At 51.1% G+C, this 24246-nt stretch overlaps 1 protein-coding gene across 2 annotated transcripts in view; it reads right to left on the bottom strand.

Annotated features, from left to right (window-relative positions):
* tiprl (TIP41, TOR signaling pathway regulator-like (S. cerevisiae)) overlaps window positions 1-11073 on the bottom strand; it is a 32411-nt gene extending 21338 nt beyond the window's left edge. Inside the window, exons 1-2 of one of the 2 annotated variants that reach the window (XM_056285066.1) lie at window positions 10957-11073; window positions 1069-1196 (exon numbers count right to left, since the gene is read on the bottom strand). In XM_056285066.1, coding sequence (XP_056141041.1) covers window positions 1069-1193 — 125 coding nt within the window. In that variant the 5' untranslated portion in view covers window positions 1194-1196; window positions 10957-11073. The other variant, XM_056285067.1, reaches the window with a different exon arrangement.
* Between the last annotated feature and the right edge of the window lie 13173 nt (window positions 11074-24246).

Genomic DNA, 24246 nt, shown 5'->3' with positions numbered 1-24246 from the left:
GAGCACAATACTGCCAAGCTAGTCACCATATCTTGTGCGGCACCACACAGATAATAATGGGTTTGATAATGCTGTGGTGGAACTTGCACGTTCAGTGTAAAGCCCCTTATGACTTAAATGTCTTTATGCATGCTCAATAATACAGGTAAGGAAATCATCTGGACACAACGTTTATTGAGAGAAATGTTTCATCACTCATCTAAGTGACCTATTCGGTCTCAGCTGACTGCAGGTATCCCCACCCTTATAAACAATACAGTGGCATAATGACAAAAAAAAACAACAAAAAAAACAACAAAATTTTCATTTCATATGCAAATTGCCGTGACAATTAACTAGAGTTACAATGGCAATAAATACTATTCACAGACAGTTGCAATCACAGCATTGTAAGATGGCGACAAATGTACTCCTGCCTCAACCCAAAGGATCAGGTCCCCTGGCACCAACAGAGCAATGTAGATTGCCTTGACTTGTACATCGGGGAAACAACAGACACTGGCCAAGAGGAAGGCACAACACAGAAGAACTAATGTGTCAGACCAGGACTCTGCAGTCTACACCCATCTAAAGGCCAGTGACCAGTCTTTCAAGGATGAGGATGTGCACAGCCACATCCTCATAGGGAGGAACGCTGGTTTGAACAGGGAATCAAAGAGGCCATCTATGTGAAGAAGGAACGACCATCCCTGAACCGAGGGCGGGGTCCAACAGTACATCTGTCACCATCTTACAATACTGTGATTACAACTATTCCCCATTCCTATATGAACAGTACACATTGCCATTGTAACTCTAGTTAATGGTCACGGCAATTTGCATATGAAACCGATCGTTGTTTTTGGTTGTTATGCCACTGTATTGTTTATACGGGTTGGGACACATGCAGTCAGTTGAGACAGAGGAGGTCACTCAGATGAGTGATGAAATGTTTCTCTCAATACACATTGTGTCCAGATGAACTGATTTAACTTTCTGTGAGGTTATGACTTATACATTTAAAGCTTGACAGATAACATGCAGATCTCAGGAGAGGAGTTTTTCTTGATTAATAGAGGATGAACTCACCGCTCAATATCTTTGGATTTCATGATGTGAGTTTTGGCAGCAGTCACTTTCCATGGACCAAAAGTGAAGTCCTGTCTGCTGCTCTTGAAACCATGGGACATCATGGCTGACAGCTCGGCCAACATCAACTATTAAAAAGATTAATAATTACTATCAAAGAAAAAAGGTTCTTGACATATTTATAGAAGACTTAAAAGACAGGAGAGCTCATTCTTACTCTAATTTAGCTATCTTTAACGAAAATGTCCCCATTTCTTGTGAGAACATCTCCATCTCTGAACGTCTTTGAACTTGAATACGCCTTTACAAGTTTTGTTTTGAAAGCAAATGAGGAGAGAAACTTGCAGTAAATTCTAGTTTACATTTCAATCTTTTCCATTCCATTCACACAGTATCTTTCATAAGGCTTCAGAAGACTTAAGATTGTGTTGCACGAGCCATTTGGAGTCCTATTATGTTTTTTTTTGTTATTTTGTAACTCTTAACAAACTGCCCACCATTTACTGCAATTGTTTGGAGAAAGCTGCTCTGGCATATTGTTGGATAACCACTCCAGTGTTGTATGGACAAAGAACGCTAATTCTGGTTTCTACTGGCAGGATGGTGAATAAATAATGACATTCATTTTGGGGTTGAACTATTGCTTTAATATGGTCAAAGAAGGCATTAATGTCATCAATGGAGAATCTTGAAGCATACAGTCTGCTATAAAAATTGCACATTTTCTAAGAGATGATGGCTCTGCCTGCGCATTCTGTATCATTGATAAGAGATTTAATTCTATACCGTCGATGTTCTAGGTGACAAAAATCCAATTTCTCTCTGTCTTTAGATTTGGTAATATATCTTTATACATGCTCAATAATCCAGGTAAGAAAATCAAAGAAAGTTGAATCAGTTCATCTGGACACGGTTTATTGAGAGAAACATTTCTTCACTCATCTGAGTGACCTCTTCAGTCTAAACTGACTGCAGGTATCCCCATCCTTATGAACAATACAGTGGCATATGCAAAATATGCAAATTTCATACGCAAATTGCCATGGCAATTGGTTTCGGTCATTATGCCACTATTGTTTATAAGGCTGCAACCCGGTATCATGCCAAACCGTGTAATACAACCGCCAGTCCAACGTGTCAGTGTCACGGTTTTCCTCGCTCAGGCGTGAAAAGTACACGTGTGTATGAAGGTGCAGTGCCAGCAGGGGGCGATGATTAAGAGGTGAAGGCAGGTTAGGGTTAGGGTTAGGATTGGGTTAGGGTTGGGTTAGGGATTTTGGAAAATGCTGTATGCGCCTTTTCCTCCATGGGAAGTTGCTGGCATTGAGTTAATCATCGCCCTCTGCTGGCACTGCACCTTCATACACACGTGTACTTTTCACGTCTGAGCAAGGCAAACCGTGACACTGACACATTGGACCGGCAGGTGTATTACATACTTTGGCGTGATACTGGGCTTAAGGGTGGGGATACCTGCAGTCAGTTGAGACTGAAGAGGTCACTTAGATGAGTGATGAAACGTTTCTCTCAATAAATGGTGTGTCCAAATGAGCTGATTCAACTTTCTTTTATTTTCTTACCTGGATTATTGAGCACGCACAAAGACATTTTGACTCATTTCAGTGAGGATTGCCTTAAACTTGTATGCGAGTACAAGCCAACTGCGCATAAAATGGCAGACCACAGGAACCATCTGAGATTCAGCCTCAGATGCAGACAGAGCGGGATTACACCTAAGAGCCTGCAAATAAAATCTTCAGTCAAGGGCTACTGAGCTAACAAGATCCTCCAGAAGGCATAGAGCCAGCTGTCTAATGAACGGGTTAAAAAAAACTAATTTCACCATCGATGCTTTGAAAGCCAAAGAGGAGCAGATCCAACAGAGACTCACGTCGCATCTAGATGAGCCCACGTTCCAACGTGTGATTGAGTTCACAGAGAGGGCTCATCTAGCACAACACGGAAAATCGAAAACCAGGCAGCAAAAGAAGTTCGACCTACTTGCTGCACACCAGAGACATTGGCAGACAACAGACGGCGCCCTCAATGGCAGACAGATAGATGGACACCAGACACACACCAACGATGTGGACAAGTGGGTGAAGAATCTGTCCAACAGAAATTCACCCAGGTGGAGAAAAGACATCCTTGCTAAGGGGCTGAATTTTGCTGCCACACCGATGCAAATCCCACTAGTGGAACTGATCACAGCTAGTGGAACTGATCACAGATTAAAGTTTCAGCCTGCCTTAGCAATGCAAAGCCGCCACCGTCCAACATCAGTAGAGACAAGAGGAATGCACTCACGACTCTCAGCAAGGACAATAACACCATCATCCTTCCCGCAGACAAAGGCAGATGCATTTTTGTCTTAAACCAGACAGACTATCTTCAGAAAGTTATAACGTTACTTAGCGACATAAATACTTATGAGCCCCTGAAACGAGAACCGGGCAGTGAACACCAACCTCCCCCACAGACTGGTGACCAAACTGACAGAACTGGGCCTTACTTATTCCATCTGCCTCTGGATTAAGTAGGCCAGAGTAGGCCCCCACATCTCCTCAGCCCTGAGCACCGGCTCCCCACAGGGCTGTGTGCTGAGCCCCCTACTCTATACCCTGTACACACACGACTGCACCCCCGCTCACTCCAGCAACACCATCGTCAAGTTTGCAGACAACAGTACGGTGGTGGGGCTGAGTCTGCATTCTGGGACAAGGTGGAGCGGCCTGATCCTCAACACCTCCAAGACAAAGGAGTTGATTATAGACTACAGGAGGAACAAAACGGACAATCATCCCCTTTTCATTGGCGGGGACTGTGTGGAGAGTGTCTCAAACTTCCGGTTTCTCTGCATACACATAGAGGGCCTGACCTGGAGTGTTAACACCACAGCACTGGTTAAGAAGACACAGCAGAGACTCTACATCCTGAGGATCCTCAGGAAGAACCACCTTACCACCTCACTGCTTGTGTCCTTCTACCGCTGCTCCATAGAGAGCATACTGACCTACTGCATCTGTGTCTGGTTTGCCAGCTGCACAGTAGCAGAGAGGAAAGCGCTCCAGAGGGTCACCACCACCGCCCAGAAGATTATCGTATGCCCACTCCCCTCCCTGGAAGACCTACTATACAGTTCCCACTGCCTCAAAAAAGCCCATGGCATCCTCAAGGACCCATCCCACCCATGACACCATCTGTTTCAACTGCTGCCCTCGGGCAGACGTTACAGGACAATAAGAGCTCGGACAAACAGACTAAAGAACAGCTTCTATCCCCGAGCCACAACCACGCTAAATGCTGCTAAGTCTTGATTCCCGACTTTTTGTGCAATATGTTGGTGTCCAGTAGAATGTAGAAATGAATGTGTGTTTTTTATGTTTTTAATTCTTCTTATACTGATCTTTGCGCTGATCAGAACTGCACTTTCAAATTTCGTTGTACTTGTACAATAACAAATAAAGCTCTATTCTATTCTATTCTATTCTTGTACTACAGATTATACCCAGGGGAAGCCACACCTAGTCTGTATCATTTACCTAAGATGCATAAACAGGATGTGCCATTATGGCCGATTGTTTGTATGATCAACTCAGTGATATACAGCATCTCTAAGTTTCTTGCATCTATTCTTAACCCGTTGGCAGGCAGTAATGAACATCACATCCAGAACAGCATGGATTCCTATTTCCTATCATATGGATTTCCTATTTGATATCCTATTTGCATAGTTTAAACCTTTACACATACTGTTTTGATATCATTTTATTCACCAGCTTCATTTTGGAGATTTTCTGTATGGGATCACTGTTAGGTAGAACAGTTAAAGGCACTCGGGGCAACAGCTGGTGATAATAGGTTATCTGCAGCTTTGGAGCAGCAATGAGAAGTCCACTGCCAAAGGACCCTTATTACCCGCTTGATGGCAACGAGAGACCTGCAATGAGAGGACCTCTTCTCCCCAATGAAACACTCGATGGCAAGGTATGAATGTTTCCCATGATTTTGCCATGCCAATTAAGCCATCTTAACTGAGAAATGTACAAAGTGTCCTGTGGACCCACCTCAGGGTGGGGTTGATTAGTTGTACTGTGTGTGGCGGTAGAGTCTCCTTTTAAAAAGTATTGTGGACTTGGTATTCAAAGCTAAACATCCATAATGTGTGAGACCAGTGCTCAATTTGTCTAAAAACAGTTAGTTGTATAGTAGAGATGAAACGGCATGAAAATGTCATATCAGATTATAGTGACCAAAATGATCATGGTTATCTGTATTATCATGGTATCGTTAAACTATGCTGAAAATGTCAAAAAGTACTGATATACACGCGGAAATAATTTCACCAAGTTTTACATTGAAAACCACAAATACAATTAGCAGCACTGTGCACTGTTTGTTTGCATAAACATTAAAATAATAATATAGCTAATACCTTAATATAGAGAGAACGACCCGGGACGACCTCCAAGGCTGGACTACCCCGGGGCTCGAGCCCAGGATCATCTTGCTGTGAGGCGACTGCGCTAACCACTGCGCCACCGTGCCGCCCTAATGTAAACATATGAAAACCATTTCAAATGTGCATTAACATTGAAGATGGATTTCCTCACAGTCTCCAATCCCTTTCAGATTGCGCCTCCTGCTTAGGATATAGTCCGTGTGCACCTTCCTCCACTCTTATGCGTCACCGTGTGCTCCTCCCTCTTCTTGAAACATGTATTCACCACAGCCATTTCCATCCTTTTCACAAAATCCACCACCATCTGTCCTTCCACACTCATCACCTCCTCATCACCTCTGTTCCCTTCACCACCATGCCCACTTAAGTCCACTCCAATCACCACTCTCTCCTCTCTGGGTACTCTCTCCACTCCTTCATCCAGCTCACTCCAGAATTCTTCTTTCTCTCTCCCATCACAAAACTAACGTGTGGGGCATATGTGCTGATAACATTCGTCATCACACCGTCGATCTCCAGCTTCCTACTCATCACTCTGGCCGACACTCTCTTCACCTCCAGCACGCTCTTGGGCCCCCTGGTAGCCAAATGGTTACGCCGCATGCCACATAACCGCCATGTCCCTGGTTTGATTCCAGCCAGTGACCTTTGTTGGATGTCGTACCCATCTCTCTCTCCCCTCATTTCCTGTCTGCCACTTCACTATCCTCTTTCCAATAAAGTCAAATGAAAATACTAAAAAAAAACCACGCTCTTGACATACTCTTCCTTCAGAATTACCCCTACCCCATTTCTCCTCTCATTCGCACCATGGTAGAAGAGTTTGAACCCACCTCCAATGCTCCTGGCCTTACTCCCCTTCCACCTGGTCTCTTGCACACACAGTATATCTACCTTCCTTCTCCCCATCATCTCAGCCAGCTCGCTCCCTCTCTCAGTTATAATGCCAACATCCAAAGTTCCGACTCTCACCTCCACACGCCCACCCTTCCTCCTCTCCCTTCCTCCTACCCTTTCTCCTACCCTTCCTCCTCTCCCTTCCTCCTACCCTTCCTCCTCTCCCTTCCTCCTCTCCCTTCCTCCTACCCTCCCTCCTCTCCCTTCCTCCTCTCCCTTACTCCTACCCTTCCTCCTCTCCCTTCCTCCTACCCTTCCTCCTCTCCCTTCCTCCTACCCTCCCTCCTCTCCCTTCCTCCTACCCTTCCTCCTACCCTCCCTCCTCTCCCTTCCTCCTCTCCCTTCCTCCTACCCTTCCTCCTCTCCCTTCCTCCTACCCTTCCTCCTACCCTCCCTCCTCTCCCTTCCTCCTCTCCCTTCCTCCTACCCTTCCTCCTACCCTTCCTCCTCTCCCTTCCTCCTACCCTTCCTCCTCTCCCTTCCTCCTCTCCCTTACTCCTACCCTTCCTCCTCTCCCTTCCTCCTACCCTTCCTCCTACCCTTCCTCCTCTCCCTTCCTCCTACCCTTCCTCCTCTCCCTTCCTCCTACCCTTCCTCCTACCCTTCCTCCTCTCCCTTCCTCCTCTCCCTTCCTCCTACCCTTCCTCCTCTCCCTTCCTCCTACCCTTCCTCCTACCCTTCCTCCTCTCCCTTCCTCCTCTCCCTTCCTCCTACCCTTCCTCCTCTCCCTTCCTCCTACCCTCCCTCCTCTCCCTTCCTCCTCTCCCTTACTCCTACCCTCCCTCCTCTCCCTTCCTCCTACCCTCCCTCCTCTCCCTTCCTCCTCTCCCTTACTCCTACCCTTCCTCCTCTCCCTTCCTCCTACCCTTCCTCCTCTCCCTTCCTCCTACCCTTCCTCCTACCCTTCCTCCTCTCCCTTACTCCTACCCTTCCTCCTACCCTTCCTCCTCTCCTATGGCCCAGGCCATACATCGGTTAGGCCCAGGCCATACATCGGTTAGGCCCAGGCCATACATCAGTCAGGCCCAGGCCATACATCACTCAGGCCCGGGCCATACATCACTCAGGCCCGGGCCATACATCAGTCAGGCCCAGGCCATACATCACTCAGGCCCAGGCCATACATCGGTTAGGCCCAGGCCATATATCGGTCAGGCCCAGGCCATACATCAGTCAGGCCCAGGCCATACATCGGTTAGGCCCAGGCCATACATCGGTTAGGCCCAGGGCATACATCGGTTAGGCCCAGGCCATACATCGGTCAGGCCCAGGCCATACATCGGTCAGGCCCAGGCCATACATCGGTTAGGCCCAGGCCATACATCAGTCAGGCCCAGGCCATACATCAGTCAGGCCCAGGCCATACATCAGTTAGGCTCAGGGCATACATCAGTTAGGCCCAGGCCATACATCGGTTAGGCCCAGGCCATACATCAGTCAGGCCCGGGCCATACATCGGTTAGGCCCAGGCCCTGCATCGTGCCATTCAGCTGAAGCTCTAAGGGACTCTTCTTCCTTATTTTGCTAGTTGTGTCCGCCCCGGGTTCAACAGTATGTGTAGATCACTGGGGCGATTCTAGGATCAGAGCTTAAGGGGTGCTGAGCACCCAGAGTGCTGGCTGGCCAGGCAAGATAAATTTGAGGGGGGGGGGGGTGGATCAAACCATTTTCGAAGCATGGGGGGTGCTGTATTTTAGTTGTTAAAATATTACGTTTAAACCATATACTGGATATGGTTTTGACATTTCTTCAGCTTATTAAACATGGACATACAGCAAAAATAAAAAATCTCTTCAATTTCAGGGGTGCTGGGGTTCAATTTAGGGGTGCTGCAGCACCCCCAAAATGGGCTAGAAACGCCTCACCTGCACATATAAGGGTGCCACATTTCAGTCGCTATTACACCAAATAGCTTCTTAAAAAAACCCTTATTACGTCCTGTGGGGGCGTATATATTTAATTAAGTACCTTCGTTATGTTCAAGGTTGCCTTCACTAGAGCATACTGCCATCTGTCTTTGGTTTCAGAAATTAATTCAAAATGATTGAGTTTGGTATTACAATTCGCTTGAGATTGCTTGTGAGTGTGCATGTATGAATGAGTGTGTGTGTGTCTGTATGTCTCTGGCCATGTATGTGTATGTGTATGTTTATGTCTACTGTAGGGACAGACACATCCATCTATGCATTCCATTATTGTGAAGCGCTGTAAAAAATGTAATCGATTATTATTATTATAATTATTATTATACTGGAGTTGTCCTTGTTTTGGTCTTGGAAAGCCTCGCCTGCTCGCGAGCGGGTACGGTGTAAGAAAGGAAAATAATCCTCTCTGTCTTCTGTTCTCTGTCCTCTCTATCGTCTCTGTCCTCTCTGTCCTCTCTATCGTCTCTGTCCTCTCTGTCGTCTCTATCGTCTCTGTCCTCTCTGTCGTCTCTGTCGTCTCTGCCCTCTCCGTCGTCTCTGTTCTCTCTGTCGTCTGTCCTCTCTGTCGTCTCTGTTGTCTCTGTTCTCTCTATCGTCTCTGTCGTCTCTGTCATCTCTGTTCTCTCTGTCCTCTCTATCGTCTCTGTCCTCTCTGTCGTCTCTGTCGTCTCTGTCCTCTCTGTTCTCTGTCCTCTCTATCGTCTCTGTCGTCTCTGTTCTCTCTATCCTCCCTGTCATCTCTGTCTTCTCTGTTCTCTCTGTCGTCTCTGTCGTCTCTGTCATCTCTGTTCTCTCTGTCCTCTCTATCGTCTCTGTCCTCTCTGTCGTCTCTGTCGTCTGTCCTCTCTGTCGTCTCTGTTGTCTCTGTTCTCTCTATCGTCTCTGTCGTCTCTGTCATCTCTGTTCTCTCTGTCCTCTCTGTCGTCTCTGTCGTCTCTGTCCTCTCTGTTCTCTGTCCTCTCTATCGTCTCTGTCGTCTCTGTTCTCTCTATCCTCCCTGTCATCTCTGTCTTCTCTGTTCTCTCTGTCGTCTCTGTCGTCTCTGTTCTCTGTCCTCTCTGTCCTCTCTGTCATCTCTGTTCTCTCTGTCCTCTCTATCGTCTCTGTCCTCTCTATCGTCTCTGTCCTCTCTGTCGTCTCTGTCATCTCTGTTCTCTCTGTCCTCTCTATCGTCTCTGTCCTCTCTGTCGTCTCTGTCCTCTCTGTTCTCTGTCCTCTCTATCGTCTCTGTCGTCTCTGTTCTCTCTATCCTCCCTGTCATCTCTGTCTTCTCTGTTCTCTCTGTCGTCTCTGTCGTCTCTGTCGTCTCTGTCGTCTCTATCCTCTCTGTCGTCTCTATCCTCTCTGTCGTCTCTATCGTCTCTGTCCTCTCTGTTGTCTCTGTCGTCTCTATCCTCTCTGTCGTCTCTATCGTCTCTGTCCTCTCTGTCGTCTCTGTTGTCTCTATCCTCTCTGTCGTCTCTATCGTCTCTATCCTCTCTGTCGTCTCTATCGTCTCTGTCCTCTCTGTCGTCTCTGTTGTCTCTGTCGTCTCTATCCTCTCTGTCGTCTCTATCGTCTCTGTCCTCTCTGTTGTCTCTGTCGTCTCTATCCTCTCTGTCGTCTCTATCGTCTCTGTCCTCTCTGTCGTCTCTGTTGTCTCTGTCGTCTCTATCCTCTCTGTCGTCTCTATCGTCTCTGTTCTCTCTATCGTCTCTGTCCTCTGTATCGTCTCTGTCCTCTCTGTCGTCTCTGTTGTCTCTGTCGTCTCTGTTCTCTCTATCCTCCGTCATCTCTGTCGTCTCTATCGTCTCTGTTCTCTCTATCCTGTCGTCTCTGTTCTCCTGTCCTCTCTGTCGTCTCTGTTCTCTCTGTCCTCTCTGTTGTCTCTGTCCTCCTGTCCTCTATCATCTCTGTCCTCTCTGTTCTCTCTATCCTCCCTGTCATCTCTGTCCTCTCCGTCGTCTCTATCGTCTCTGTTCTCTCTATCCTGTCGTCTCTGTTCTCCTGTCCTCTCTGTCGTCTCTGTCCTCTCTGTTCTCCTGTCCTCTCTGTCGTCTCTGTTCTCCTGTCCTCTGTCATCTCTGTTCTCTCTGTTGTCTCTGTCCTCCTGTCCTCTCTGTTCTCCTGTCCTCTCTGTCTTCTCTATCGTCTCTGTTCTCTCTATCCCGTCGTCTGTCCCCCTGTCCTCTGTCATCTCTGTTCTCTCTGTCCTCCTGTCCTCTCTGTCCTCTCTGTCCTGTCTGTCGTCTCTGTCCTGTCTGTCCTCTCTGTCCTGTCTGTCGTCTCTGTCCTCCTACTGTGTGGGTTACTGCTGCACAACAAGGCATCGGGCTGCTGAACCACGAACGCGGCACGTCATTTATCTTGTTTTAAAATCAAAGGTACTGCTGATTTAAACCACGTGGGTCAGTGTGGTTCGGAGACATTACCGTGTGGGTAAAGTTACGTCTCCGCGCTTGGCGTCGTGAAGAGCAGCAAGTCGCGGTCTTAGGGAGACTACATAAGGTGTAATGCTAGCTCACGCATAACGGCGGAGCGCCGGACTGTTCCGCCTGGTTCGGTCCGCATTCACACGCACGAGTCTGCTCAGCACGTGGACCGACTGACGGAAGTATTACTGACCCGTTCTGGCGCGTCCTTTCCCCTCCGCTTTCAGCACAATCTCGTCAAAAGAGCATACTGGGCAGCTGTTTAAATCTTGTGTCAGACAATCGCGCTTTCGACTACGGCGACTTCCGCATAACCCGGAAGTAAACAAAAGGTCATACAGGCGACCAAAAATCCTCTTGCAGGAAGGTAAACAATGCAGCGTTCATATTTACACAGAGAACGACGAGACTCGGTCCTCTTACTACCTCATGAATATATAACCGAATAGAATAAATAATGTGTATTTGAAATTGTACACGTATTATCTGATGGAGTCAATGACTGATAACTGATAAATGTTGTCACATTTTCTGATTGTGAATGTGAAACTGTTGAGCATGTTTTTGCGGATTGTTTACATGCAACATCGTTTCGGTTTAACTTACAAAAATATCTATCCGAGCAATTTGGTAAGAATAACAACAACTGAAATATGACTTAATATTTGATAACCCCAATTATTCGGCAAAAGAAACCTTTATAAATAAGCTATTTAATATCCTTGCAAACTGTTATATTGTAGCGAAGTCGCTACCCCGTCAGAATTGTGCCGTCCTGTTTTACCCATCAGGCACTGCGTGCAGATTGTCAGTTGTTATTAAATGTTCTGTAAGTGTTTTATGTGGTTTTATGTGTTTGTGTGATTACTATTTGTTGTGGTGTAATTGTAGTTGTCATTCTGTTGTGTTGTGTAACCTTGGAACTGAAACCCTGAACAACTTTGGTGTTCGAGTAGAAGACGGCCATGTATTGTGTTCTCGTTTCTGTGTGAGTTCAATAAAGGGGCTGTAAGGTAACCTTTATCGTTGTTTCCACGTTCGCCACACTGGTGTCAGAAGTGGGGTTGCAGCCAATAACCACAAATCGAAGATGGCAACTTCAAGAAGAAGCTTCGATATAAAGTTCCGGCAGATTGAGGACTCCATCGAGTGTCTGGAAAAAGAGCTTTCCCGGGGAGAGAGCATCGCCGCTCGGAAGAAGAGCCAGCGCCCCCCGTCCTTCAGGACCCGACACGGCCGGCCGGTTCAGCGATTCGGAGGCGGCAATTGCCGCCGAGAAGTCGCGGCCTACTCTGATTTCAACAGCCGTCATGCCGCCGCCGGCCGACGCCATGTCATCGCCGGCCGCCGTTGTCTCCACCGCCGTCTCATTGCCAGCGCCAGCCGCCTCCCATCCACTATCAACAGCCGCCATGCCGCCGCCGCCATTACGTCACCGGTCACCGTCACCACTTCGCTGACCAACGTCACTACAACCCCAGCACCCCCTGCTAATGTGATGCTGCCATCCCCAAGCATCTTCAAGCTCCCACGGTGTGCGGGCATCACGGCCCTGGAGCCATACCTAGCTCAAGTGAAACTGGTAGCAAGTCACAACCAGTGGAGCACCCAAGACACTGCTGCTCATGTTGCCCTGGCGCTCGAAGGGAATGCGCCGCAGGTATTGCTCGACCTTATGCCGTCAGAACAGCAGGATTACGAGACACTGGCCGCTGCTTTAGAACGACGCTTTGGTCAACGGGTCTCTACTGACAGCATGCGAGACCGACTGGCCCGCCGGCGCCGCCAAGAGGGCGAGACCCTGGGAACCTATGCAGCAGACGTGCACTTCTTTGCACATCGTGGCTACCCCACCTTTAATCCAGAAGCTCGTGACGAGTTAGCCCTGAGTGCCTTCATCCAGGGGCTCACCCCAGAGAGGTTGAAGGAGCACCTCCGCGTCACGGCACCTACAGCCTTCAAGACTGCATTGGAAGAGGCAGAGAGGGTGGAGGCTGTGATGGCCCCACACAACCAACCAAGACCCCGAGTGTGTCAGGCTGAGGTCCACGCAGATGAAGGAGACGTCGAAAGAGGGGTCGTCTGCCAGGCTTGTCCGTCACCACGCCAAAAGCAACCAGGCCGACGCCAACCGACCATATCCCCCATTAAGAACTCTTCCCAGATCGGCAGAGTGGGCCACGCACACGGTCTCTATCTTTGTTGCTCCATTGGTGGACACTGCTGCTGGGCCCTTGTGGACACGGGGTCCACCATCTCCATTGTGCGTCCAAGGGTGCTGCCAGAGACAGAGTGGAGGCCCACCACCTGTAAAATCAGAACTGTGACTGGGGAACTAACCAGCATGCTGGGGAAGGGAGCAATGCAGGTGCGGGCAGGGAAAGTTGCAGCCACCCACGATGTAATGTCCGTAGACGCCTTGTCTTACTGACATAAGAATAATTCAAGAACGAGCCGACTTCGTAGGTTCTTAACTGTGTAGCTTTTACTAGCGTTCATCCGACATACAACCTTCATAACATGCGTTTCTAACTTCCTGTATACATCACACGCACTGCACGTACACCCGTGAGTAGGTCAAGTTAAACACGTGACCTTTCATTCATTACATCTCCCCCTCTAAGATGATTTTCTAAACATTTCTCTGAACATTTACTGCCAACAATTTTAACCTGTATATCACCCCCCTTTTCGCAAAAAAAATAAAAAATCTCCCACAGTACACAAGTCCATACGCCTCACAAATCCAACCGGATTGCTGGCTTGCTCACCCTGCCAGAGCGAGTAACATATGGTGTGGAAGTTGGCATTTCTGCTGCTCGGGACTCATCCATGTTTCCATTCTCCCCTGGAGTGACATGGTCAGGATCCCTGCTGACAAAGGTGAGTGTTTTGGGTGTGGCCAACAGGTGGCGCCTGTTCCTTCTGTTCACCTTGAGCTGTCTCCACTATGTAGGATCTGGGAGTGGAGCTCTGACTGTGAACAACTGCTGGCATTGTCCATGTTTTCTGTCCATCAAGTTTGGTGAGTACTGCGTCACCCGAGTTCAGTGGGCGCAGTGTCCACACGCCGTTCCTGCGGTTGTAGTAGAAAGCCTGCCTCGATTTGGCTGCGGCGTCAGCGGTTTTGATCAGTTCCTCTTTAGGCCAGGCCGGTTTCAGGTTATGCTGCAATGTGGGTAAGGTGGTTCTGAGTCTCCTACCCATGAGCAATTCCGCTGGACTGGCTCCAGTGGAAGAAGAGGGTGTAGCTCTGTATGTCAACAGGGCGAGGAGAGGGTCTTCCTGCCTTAATGTGCTTTTGGCTATCTGAACAGCCCTCTCTGCCTGTCCATTACTCTGAGGGTAGTGTGGGCTTGAAGTCACCTGGATGAAATCATAATCCTCACCGAACCTCCTCATCTCTTCTGAAACTAGCTGTGGCCCATTATCGCTAACTACAATTTCAGGGATACCAAAACGTGCAAATGTAGCCTTCAGCCTAGCTACAACCTGACTGCTAGTAGTTGTTGGTAGATTTAGGATCTCCAAAAACCTGGAATAATAGTCAGACACTATCAAGTAGTTTTGCTTTTTGTACTCACACAGGTCTATGCCAACTTTCTGCCATGGTCTGGATGGGAGCTCACTTGACATTAAAGGCTCTTTTCTCTGTGTGTTCTTGTGTTCTCTGCAGAATTGACATTGCTGTATCTTTGTTGTAATGTGCTCTGTCATTTTGGGCCACCACACTGACTGGCTAGCTCTCTCTCTGCACTTAACTATCCCCTGGTGCCCGTCGTGTATTCTGTCTAAGATCACCTCCCTCATCTCTGTGGGAATGACGATACGACTGCCTCTGATGACTAAACCATCTACCTCAGATAACTCCCCTCTCACCTGATAAAAGTCTCTGACTGTCTCCGGCACTTTATCGACATACTCAGGCCAGCCGTGTCTGATGAAGCCCAACACTGTCTGGAGCTGCAGATCCCCATCCGTGCTCTGTTTTATCTCCTGCATCCTTTGAGGTGTGGCAGGCACCTGGCACACGATGGCATCAATGTGCGCTGCAACATCATCATGAGAAGCACCATCTCCGTAGCACTGCTCTGGGCCTCTGGAGAGTGCATCAGCCACAGTTAAAGTTTTGCCTGGTGCGTATTCAGCCACTGCATTGAAACGCATCAGCCTCATTAACAGTCTCTGGCACCTAATGGGCACATTATCCAAGTCTTTGCTGTTCATGAGAGGCACTAGTGGTTTATGATCGGTGACAAGTCTGAAATTGTCAAGCCCAAACAAGTACTTCTCGAACCTTTCACATGCCCAGACGCTGGCTAAGCACTCTTTCTCGATCTGTGCGTACCTTGTCTCTGCGTCACTCAGCCGTCGGGAGCAGTAGGCCACGGGTTTCCAGTGTTCCCCGTGCTGCTGGAGCAGAACGCCTCCCAGCCCGTAGCTGCTGGCATCTGCTGACACCACCGTAGCCTTAGTGACGTCATAAAAGGTGAGTACCGGGGCGGTGGCGAGTGCTGCTTTAAGGTCTTGGAATGCTGTGTTCTGTGCAGGTCCCCACAGCCACTCTGTCGTTGCTTTAAGCAGTCCATAAAGCGGCTGACCTACAGTGGACAGCTCTGGGACGTATTTTGCCAAATAGTTCACCATCCCGAGGAACCTCTTGAGTTCCGTCACGTTCTGGGGCTGAGGAAAGTTCTCTATTCCGGCCACTTTGTCCGGGTCAGGTCTGATGCCTGCCTCGTTGATGATATGACCAAGGAAGCGGACTTGTTTCTGTTTGAACTTGCATTTCGCTTGGTTCAGTTTGAGACCTGCTGTTTCAATGAACCCCAGCGCCTCTGCTAGGCGCCGGTCATGGATTTCCTCAGTCTCTCCATGTATAAGGATGTCATCCAGGTACACCTCTGTGCCCTCTAGCCCGGTCAGAGTTTCCGCCATCTTTCTCTGGAAAATCTCTGGAGCACTCGTTATACCAAATGGAAGGCGGCAGAAAGCATACCTCCCAAACGGGGTGATGAAAGTGGTGAGCCCCCTGCTGTCTTCATGCAAGGGGATCTGGTAAAACCCACTTGCTGCATCCAACGTTGTGAAGAACTTTGACCCTGCGAGCCTTGGCATTATTTCCTCCATAGTGGGCAGCACGTATTTCTCACGTTTCACCGCTCGATTCAGCCTCCTGAGGTCAGCGCAGCAGCGAACCTCTTTCTTGTTCGGTTTCAGCACCGGCACCATAGCGGCGCACCATTCTGTGGGCTGAGTCACTTTTTCAATAATGCCCTCATTTTCCATGCGCTGCAGTTCTTTCTTAACCAGTGGTACAAGTGGCAGCGTTATCCGTCTGGCTGTATGCACCGCGTATGGCTGGGCACCCTCCACCAGAGCTATTTTCACTGGGTCTGTTTTCAGCAGTCCACTTGAACCGAAAACTCCACTGACCTCATTCATCCGCTTCACTAGACCCATCTCCACTGCCTCTGGACGACTCAGCAGACAGCTGCCTCTCCCCTTGATCACATACACTGGAAAGGAGTATTGTTTCTCCTTGTAGTTGGTTGTGGCTTGAAACTGTCCTATGCAGCTGATGTTTCCACCTGGGCTTATGAAGCATGTGTCAGGAGGTCCCAGTTTTATGTTTGGCTTCAGCTTTTTAAATGTCCCTTGGTTGATAACAGTAGCGTCAGCCCCCGTGTCAATTTTAAAGGTTATTGGTACATCACTTATTGTTAAACTAACAGTCCAATCTTCCTGACTGCTCTCTTTGCCAACTTCTCCCAGAAAGTACAACTGTTTAACCTCTTCAGTGACTTCTCTCACCGCTTTAGAGTGACATACACGCTCCCAATGTCCCTTTTTATGACACTTGTTGCACTTACTGGTCGTTGCAGGACACTTCCGCTCATCGGTGTGCTGCGTCTTGCCGCACCTCCCGCATTCATCTACTTTGTTGGTTGCAGGTCTGCTGCCACCATGACGCTGTCCGCCCTTTTTGTTTTGGCGTCCGTCCCGCCGTCGGACAACATTGACGTTAGCCAGCTGGGCCTCTGGTTGGTTAGCTTGGAGGCTAAGCTGCTTTGTTATTGCCTCCGCCTGGCGCACTTGTTCAATGACTTTCACCAGAGTAAGGTCCGCTGTGAGCTGGAACTGACGGGAGAGCACCTTGTCTTTTATGCCCACTACCAGACGATCTCTGATATGTTCATCCCTCTTGTCCCCAAACTCACAGTGTTCAGACAGCTCATACAATGTCCGGATGTACATCTCCGCTGTCTCTCCTGGCTGCTGGCTACGTTGATAGAAGCACGCCCTCTCATGTATGATGTTACGGCGGGGAATAAAGTAGCCGTCGAACTTTTCCAGTACGATATCATAGTCCACTTCATCACCCTCCACCGCGAAGTCAAACGAGCTGAATATCTTTTCAGCCTCGCTTCCCATTGAATAAATCAGCGAACTCACTTGAATCTCCCCGTCGTCTTTATCCAGCTTTGTCGCGAGCCTGAAGCGCGAAAACCGTTGTTTCCACTCCGGCCATTCACCGGGGCAGTCAAACTTGAATTCACTCGGCGGATTAAACTTCGGCATGACCGCTCGTGTTCAGATACACAGACTATTCTGACACCATGTAATGTCCGTAGACGCCTTGTCTTACTGACTGTGTGGTGACCCACATCTATATATCGAGAGACATTCACCTAAGAGGACGGTGTACCTTTAAGGGGAGAGGCGAGGCGTCAGATAATGCACTTCCGCTTCCGGTTCACAGTCAGTTCAGTGTCGTTGTCGAACGTATGACATGCAAAGTTGGAGCTAGTAAACTACCTCGACTACGTCTACTCTCACGTCTCCTGTCTCGTTGTTTTCTAACTCCACATTGGTGACCCCGACGTGATCTAACTACTAATACGAGTATGTCTGACAACGACGACGCCGGTGCTAACAACATGGCTATTGCTAACGCTAGCATTTACACCGCTACTGTGAAGCTACCCGACTTTTGGCAGCATAATCCACGGCCGTGGTTTCAACATGTGGAAGCCCAGTTCCAGCTGAGAGGGATAACGCAGGATGCAACGCAGTACTTCTACGTAGTGGCGGCGTTAGACGCATCGACAACGGCGCGAGCAATGACGCTGTTGGAAGCTCCGCCAGCTGCTGGCAAGTACGATGCTATAAAGACATTCCTCCTGAAACTATTTGAACTGTCGGAGCTGGAGAAGGCAGACCGTTTACTGTCCCCGAATGGCCTCGGCGACGGCAAACCGTCTGAGTTAATGGAAAAAATGCTGTCTGTGCTGGGATCGGCTGATCCGGCCTTTCTTTTCACACACATTTTTCTGAGGCAGCTCCCCGCACCTGTACGCACAGCACTGGCCAGTTCTCCTCTCGCCGCCTCCAAGGACTACCGTTCTCTGGCTGCTGAAGCAGACAGGGTTTTCCTGGCCAACCGGCAACAGTTTGTGCATGCCCTGCTACCCCACCAGACCGCCCCACCACCACCTGTGTACGACTATATGGACACCGCGGCTGCGGTGACAGCCCGCCGCCAACCTGACGACGGGCTCTGTTATTACCATGCCAGGTTTGGGGCAAAAGCAAAACGGTGTCGCAAACCATGCTATTACAGGGTTCAGGGAAACGCCAAGGCCGGCGCTCGTTAACGGCTATGGGCGCCGGCCGTGACTGCAAGCTGTTGTTCATCAGAGACTCCTTGTCGGGCCGGCGGCTGCTGGTTGACTCTGGCGCTCAACGCAGCATACTACCAGCACAAGCTGTGGACACGATGACCGACAGTCACGGCCCCCAGATGGACGCCGCCAACGGCACGTCCATTCGGACGTACGGTATCAGACATGTGGACGTGTGTTTTGGCGGCCGACGTTTCGGCTGGGACTTTGTGATGGCTGCTGTATCCACCCCGCTCCTAGGTGCGGATTTCCTCTGTGCTTTCAACCTGCTGGTGGATGTTAAAAACTGTCGCGTGATTGATGCCGTCTCTTTTGCGTCATACCCCTGCACGCTTGGGGGCGCTGGAGCGCTGTGCCTCGCTAACACACTCTCCACCGGGGATCCATACCAACGCCTGCTCGCAAATTTCCCCGAGCTCACCACACCCACCTTCTCCTCGGCGGTGGCCAAGCACGGCGTGGAACATCATATCACCACAGTGGGCCCCCCAGTTTACGCCCGGGCCCGACGCCTCGACTCGGCCAAGCTCGCAATAGCCAGGGAGGAGTTTTCGACTATGGAGCGCCTCGGCATTGTCCGCCGTTCTGACAGCCCGTGGGCTTCCCCTCTTCACATGGTTACTAAGGCCGACGGGGGTTGGCGCCCGTGCGGGGACTACCGTCGCCTAAACAATGCCACGACCCCCGACCGGTACCCCATACCGCACATACAAGATTTCTCTACCCATCTGGCGGGCGCTGCCATCTATTCCAAAATCGACTTAGTGCGGGGGTATCACCAAGTGCCGGTCCACCCACTGGATGTCCCAAAAACGGCTGTCATCACACCCTTTGGGCTCTTTGAGTTCTTACGTATGCCTTTCGGCCTTAAAGGGGTGGCGCAGACGTTTCAGCGCCTTATGGATTCTGTGCTCCGCGACATGCCATTTTTGTTTGTGTACTTAGACGACATCCTCGTGGCCAGCGCGTCGGCGGAGGAACACATGACACACCTCACACAGCTGTTCGACAGGCTCAGCGAACACGGCCTCATCATCAACCCAGCTAAGTGTCAGTTCGGGGAGTCGTCCATCACCTTCCTCGGGCACCACATCACTCCACAGGGGGCCGTTCCCCTCCCTGCCAGGGTTGAGGCTGTCACCATGTTCCCCCGCCCCCGCACTGTACAGTCGCTGCAGGAATTCCTGGGCATGGTGAACTTTTATAACCGTTTCCTGCCCCGTGCCGCCCACATCATGCGTCCCCTGTATGAGGCCCTGCGGGGTAAGAAGTCTAAGGACGAGCTGGACTGGTCTTCGGGGATGGATGAGGCTTTTGTGGCCGCCAAGACCGCGCTGGCCAACGCTGCGCTGCTAGCTCACCCGTCGCCTGCCGCCCCCATAGCCCTTACAACGGATGCCTCCGACTACGCCGTGGGGGCCGTGTGTGAGCAGTGGGTGGAGGGGGGCTGGCAGCCGTTGGCGTTCTTCAGTAAACAACTCCGTGAGAGCGAGTGCAAATACAGCACCTTTGATAGGGAACTACTGGGTCTCTTCCTCGCAACCAGACACTTTAGGTTCCTATTGGAGGGCCGACAGTTCACCGCTTTCGTGGACCACAAACCGCTGACGTTCTGTATGGCCAAAACCTCAGAACCGTGGTCTGGGCGTCAGCAGCGCCATCTCGCGGCGGTTTCCGAGTTTACCACGGACATACAACACGTGTCGGGCAAGGATAACTTCGTCGCCGACTGCCTTTCACGGGCAGTTGTTAACGCCGTTCACTTGGGACTCGACTACGCCGCTATGGCAGCGGACCAAGCCAAGGACGCGACCGTTCAAGACTACCGGTCGACCCCTACGGCGCTACGGCTGGAGGAAGTGACGTTCGACGCGGCCAACACCACCCTCCTCTGTGACATCTCCACCGGTCAACCGCGCCCCCTGGTGCCTACTTCCTGGCGGCGCCGAGTTTTCGACACCGTCCACGGCCTTTCCCACCCGGGAGTGAAGGCCTCGACCAAGCTGGTGAGCGTCAAGTTCGTTTGGCCTGGGCTCCGTAAGGATGTTAGAGCCTGGGCCGGCTCGTGTGTGGCGTGCCAACGCGCCAAGGTGCACCGCCATACCAAGGCCCCTTTGGCGCCGTTTGTGGTTCCAGAGAGGCGGTTTGACCACGTCAATGTTGACCTGGTGGGTCCCCTGCCCCCCTCCCGTGGTTATACGTTCCTCCTCACTATTGTGGACAGGGCCACCAGGTGGCCAGAGGCTATTCCCTTGTCCTCCACGACGGCAGCAGAGGTAGCGCGGGCGTTCATCGGCTGCTGGGTGGCCCGTTTCGGCACGCCTGGTGACATCACGAGCGACCGGGGCTCCCAGTTTACCTCGGAGCTCTGGACGGCGGTCGCTGAGCACCTGGGGATGAAGATCCACCGCACTACGGCGTACAACCCGCAGAGCAACGGACTTTGTGAGCGGTTCCATCGGGACATGAAAGCCGCTCTGCGGGCAAGCCTCACTGGCTACGACTGGATGGACCGGCTCCCGTGGGTCATGCTCGGCCTGCGTTCGGCCCCGAAGGAAGACCTCCAGACCTCCTCCGCTGAGCTGGTGTATGGCCAGCCCCTGCGGGTTCCGGGGGAGTTTCTTCCGGATGCTACGGCTCCCTGGTCGGCCGCCTCTCACCTCAGTGCGTCCCGGAGCGCTGCCGGTGCCTTCGCTCCCGTTCCGATGTCTCAACACTGCCTCCCCCGGTCCTACGTCCCCAAGGATCTGCCATCAGCGAGGTATGTCTTCATTAGGCACGACAGCCATCGGTCCCCGCTGCAGCCCCCATACGACGGGCCCTTCCGCGTCCTGGAGGCGGGGGATAAGAACTTTGTGGTGGACATGGGGGGCAGGCCGGAGCGGGTCGCTATAGACCGTCTCAAGCCCGCTCACTTGGACATTGGGGAGCCAATGCAATTGGCCCTACCCCCGCGGCGGGGGCGCCCTCCTAGGTCGGCCCCGGCACCTGCCTCTGTTCCTGCTTCGGCCCCGCCTATGGCCCGGGTTTCGGCCCCATCTGTTTCCCCTCCTGTGAAGCGCAGCCGTTATGGCCGCAGGGTCCGCCCTCCGACTCGTCACCTGTTTTCCCCGTGACTTTGCACTATGTCATTGACTGTTCTGTTGTAGAGTCTATTTTTATGTTCATGACTTGCACTTTTGCTGTTTTGCATTGTTTTGTTTACGTGAATTCTGGGGGGGCCTGTGTGGTGACCCACATCTATATATCGAGAGACATTCACCTAAGAGGACGGTGTACCTTTAAGGGGAGAGGCGAGGCGTCAGATAATGCACTTCCGCTTCCGGTTCACAGTCAGTTCAGTGTCGTTGTCGAACGTATGACATGCAAAGTTGGAGCTAGTAAACTACCTCGACTACGTCTACTCTCACGTCTCCTGTCTCGTTGTTTTCTAACTCCACAACATAAGAATAATTCAAGAACGAGCCGACTTCGTAGGTTCTTAACTGTGTAGCTTTTACTAGCGTTCATCCGACATACAACCTTCATAACATGCGTTTCTAACTTCCTGTATACGTCACACGCACTGCACGTACACCCGTGAGTAGGTCAAGTTAAACACGTGACCTTTCATTCATTACACACGAGTTTTGGTTGGCTGAAATACAAGACCCTTGCATCATCGGGCTGGACTTGCTGACTCGCTGGGGGGCTCTGGTCGATGTGTCGAGTAATGCTATTCACCTCGGCATAGAGACCCTGGCCCTCCGGCGCCGTCCAGAGAGGAAGGTGGGACGTATCCACATCCAGCCAACTCCACCTGTCACCATGCCGCCGCCGCCGCCCCCACCTCTACTGCCAACCGAGGGGATGACGACACTGCCCGGCCCACCAACAATGACGACGACCCTCATTGAGGCTACCATTCCTCAGACACCCTCGCCGGACACTGTTGCCGCCATCCAGGATCTGTATTAGCGGAGCTGTGAAGGGCTGGACCCTCAGCAGAGTCAACAGCTGAAAGACCTGCTCCAACAGTTCGCTGAGATTTTCGCTGCACGCGAAGAGGAGTGCACCCAGACCAACCTGGTGCAGCACACAATCGACACTGGTACAACCCCGTCCATTAAACTGCGACCCTACCGGTTAGCGCTTGCCAAGCATGAAGCTGCAGAGCGGATGATTCTAGAGATGGCTGCGGCCGGGGTGATAGAGCCATCCAACAGCCCTTGGGCCGCCCCTGCCATCCTGGTCAAAAAGAAAGATGACACCTGGAGGTTCTGTGTGGACTTTCGTCAGCTGAACAATGTAATTCGCAAGGACTCCTACCCCTTGCCCCGCATTGACGACGCTCTGGACCACATCGCAGGGTCACAGTGGTTCAGCTCACTTGACCTACGGAGCGGTTACTGGCAGGTGGAGCTGGCACCAGAAGCCAGACCCAAGACGGTCTTCACCATCGGTCAGGGACTCTGGTAGTTTCGTGTGATGCCCTTTGGTCTCTGCAATGCCCCCGCCACATTCGAGAGACTAATGGAGAGGGTGCTGGCTCACATTCCCCACAACCGGTGCGTGGTTTACCTCGATGACCTTCTGGTTCATGCCGCTGACTTCGAGCTGGCCCTAGAGAACCTCCGTCATGTCTTCCAAGCCATTCGGGGGGCGAGCCTGCGCCTGCACCCCAAGAAATGCAACCTCCTTCGACGTGAGACCAAGTTTTTGGGCCATGTGGTGGGGACAGAGGGCGTGGCCCCTGATCCTACTAAGGTGGAGGCGGTCGAGAAATGGCCAGTTCCGCGAAACGTCAGCGAGGTGCGCAGCTTCACGGGGCTCGTCTCCTACTACCGACGTTTTGTCCGCAACTTTGCCTCCATTGCCAGTCCCCTACACCGTCTCACCGAGAAGGGACGGGAGTTCCACTGGGACGACAACTGTGCAGCCGCCTTTGCCCGGCTCCGCACCGCCTTGATCACTGCACCCATCCTGGCCCTTCCTGATCCTAAGTGCCGCTTCATCGTGGACACAGACGCCAGCAATGTGGGGCTGGGGGCCGTCCTGTCTCAGGAAGTTGCTGGGGGGAGAGAGAGTGGTGGCTTATTACAGTCGTGTCTTGAGCCACCCTGAACGCAATTACTGCGTTACACGACGCGAGCTCTTGGCTTTGGTCGCGGCGTTCAATCATTTTCGCCCCTATCTCTATGGCCAGACCTTTCTCCTGCGGACGGATCATGCGGCCCTGATCTGGCTGCTCAGCTTTAAGGAGCCCGAAGGCCAGGTAGCTAGGTGGATTGAGGAGCTGCAGAGCTACGACTTCGAGACCCAGCACCGAGCTGGGCGCCTGCACAGCAATGCAGATGCCCTCTCCCGTCGTCCCTGCAAGGATTGCAGACATTGTGAGCGCCAAGAGGAGCGAGACAGAGCAATCCTCCAAGCAGTGATTAAAGTGGGCCGGAGCTACCCGGATCCCGACACCGGCACTTCCCCTCCTCCCCCAAGTCAACCGGAGCTGAGATCCGGCACTTTGTAGACAGGAGTAATTTCAACCTTTTTGTCACAGTAAAATTTAAAACAAAAAACATGATGCAGCCAATTCACAAGCATTACAAAATAAATCGCAAATAAAGTCGTTCTTCTATTTTTATACTACTTTACTTTTTCTAAAAGTTTGAACGATATCGCGTCCTCACGTGACCCGCACCTGCCTGCTGTGTGGCTTCACCAGACATGACGTCAAAAGAGACTGGCTTCACACTCACGGGTCAGGGTCAGTTCACCGCACCAGGCAGACAAGACTCGAGAGAGCGTCAACCTGCTACCTG

The sequence above is a fragment of the Lampris incognitus genome, chromosome 8, assembly GCF_029633865.1.
Source record: "Lampris incognitus isolate fLamInc1 chromosome 8, fLamInc1.hap2, whole genome shotgun sequence".
NCBI lineage: Eukaryota > Metazoa > Chordata > Actinopteri > Lampriformes > Lampridae > Lampris > Lampris incognitus.
This window is presented reverse-complemented; position numbering and strand designations above follow the sequence as displayed.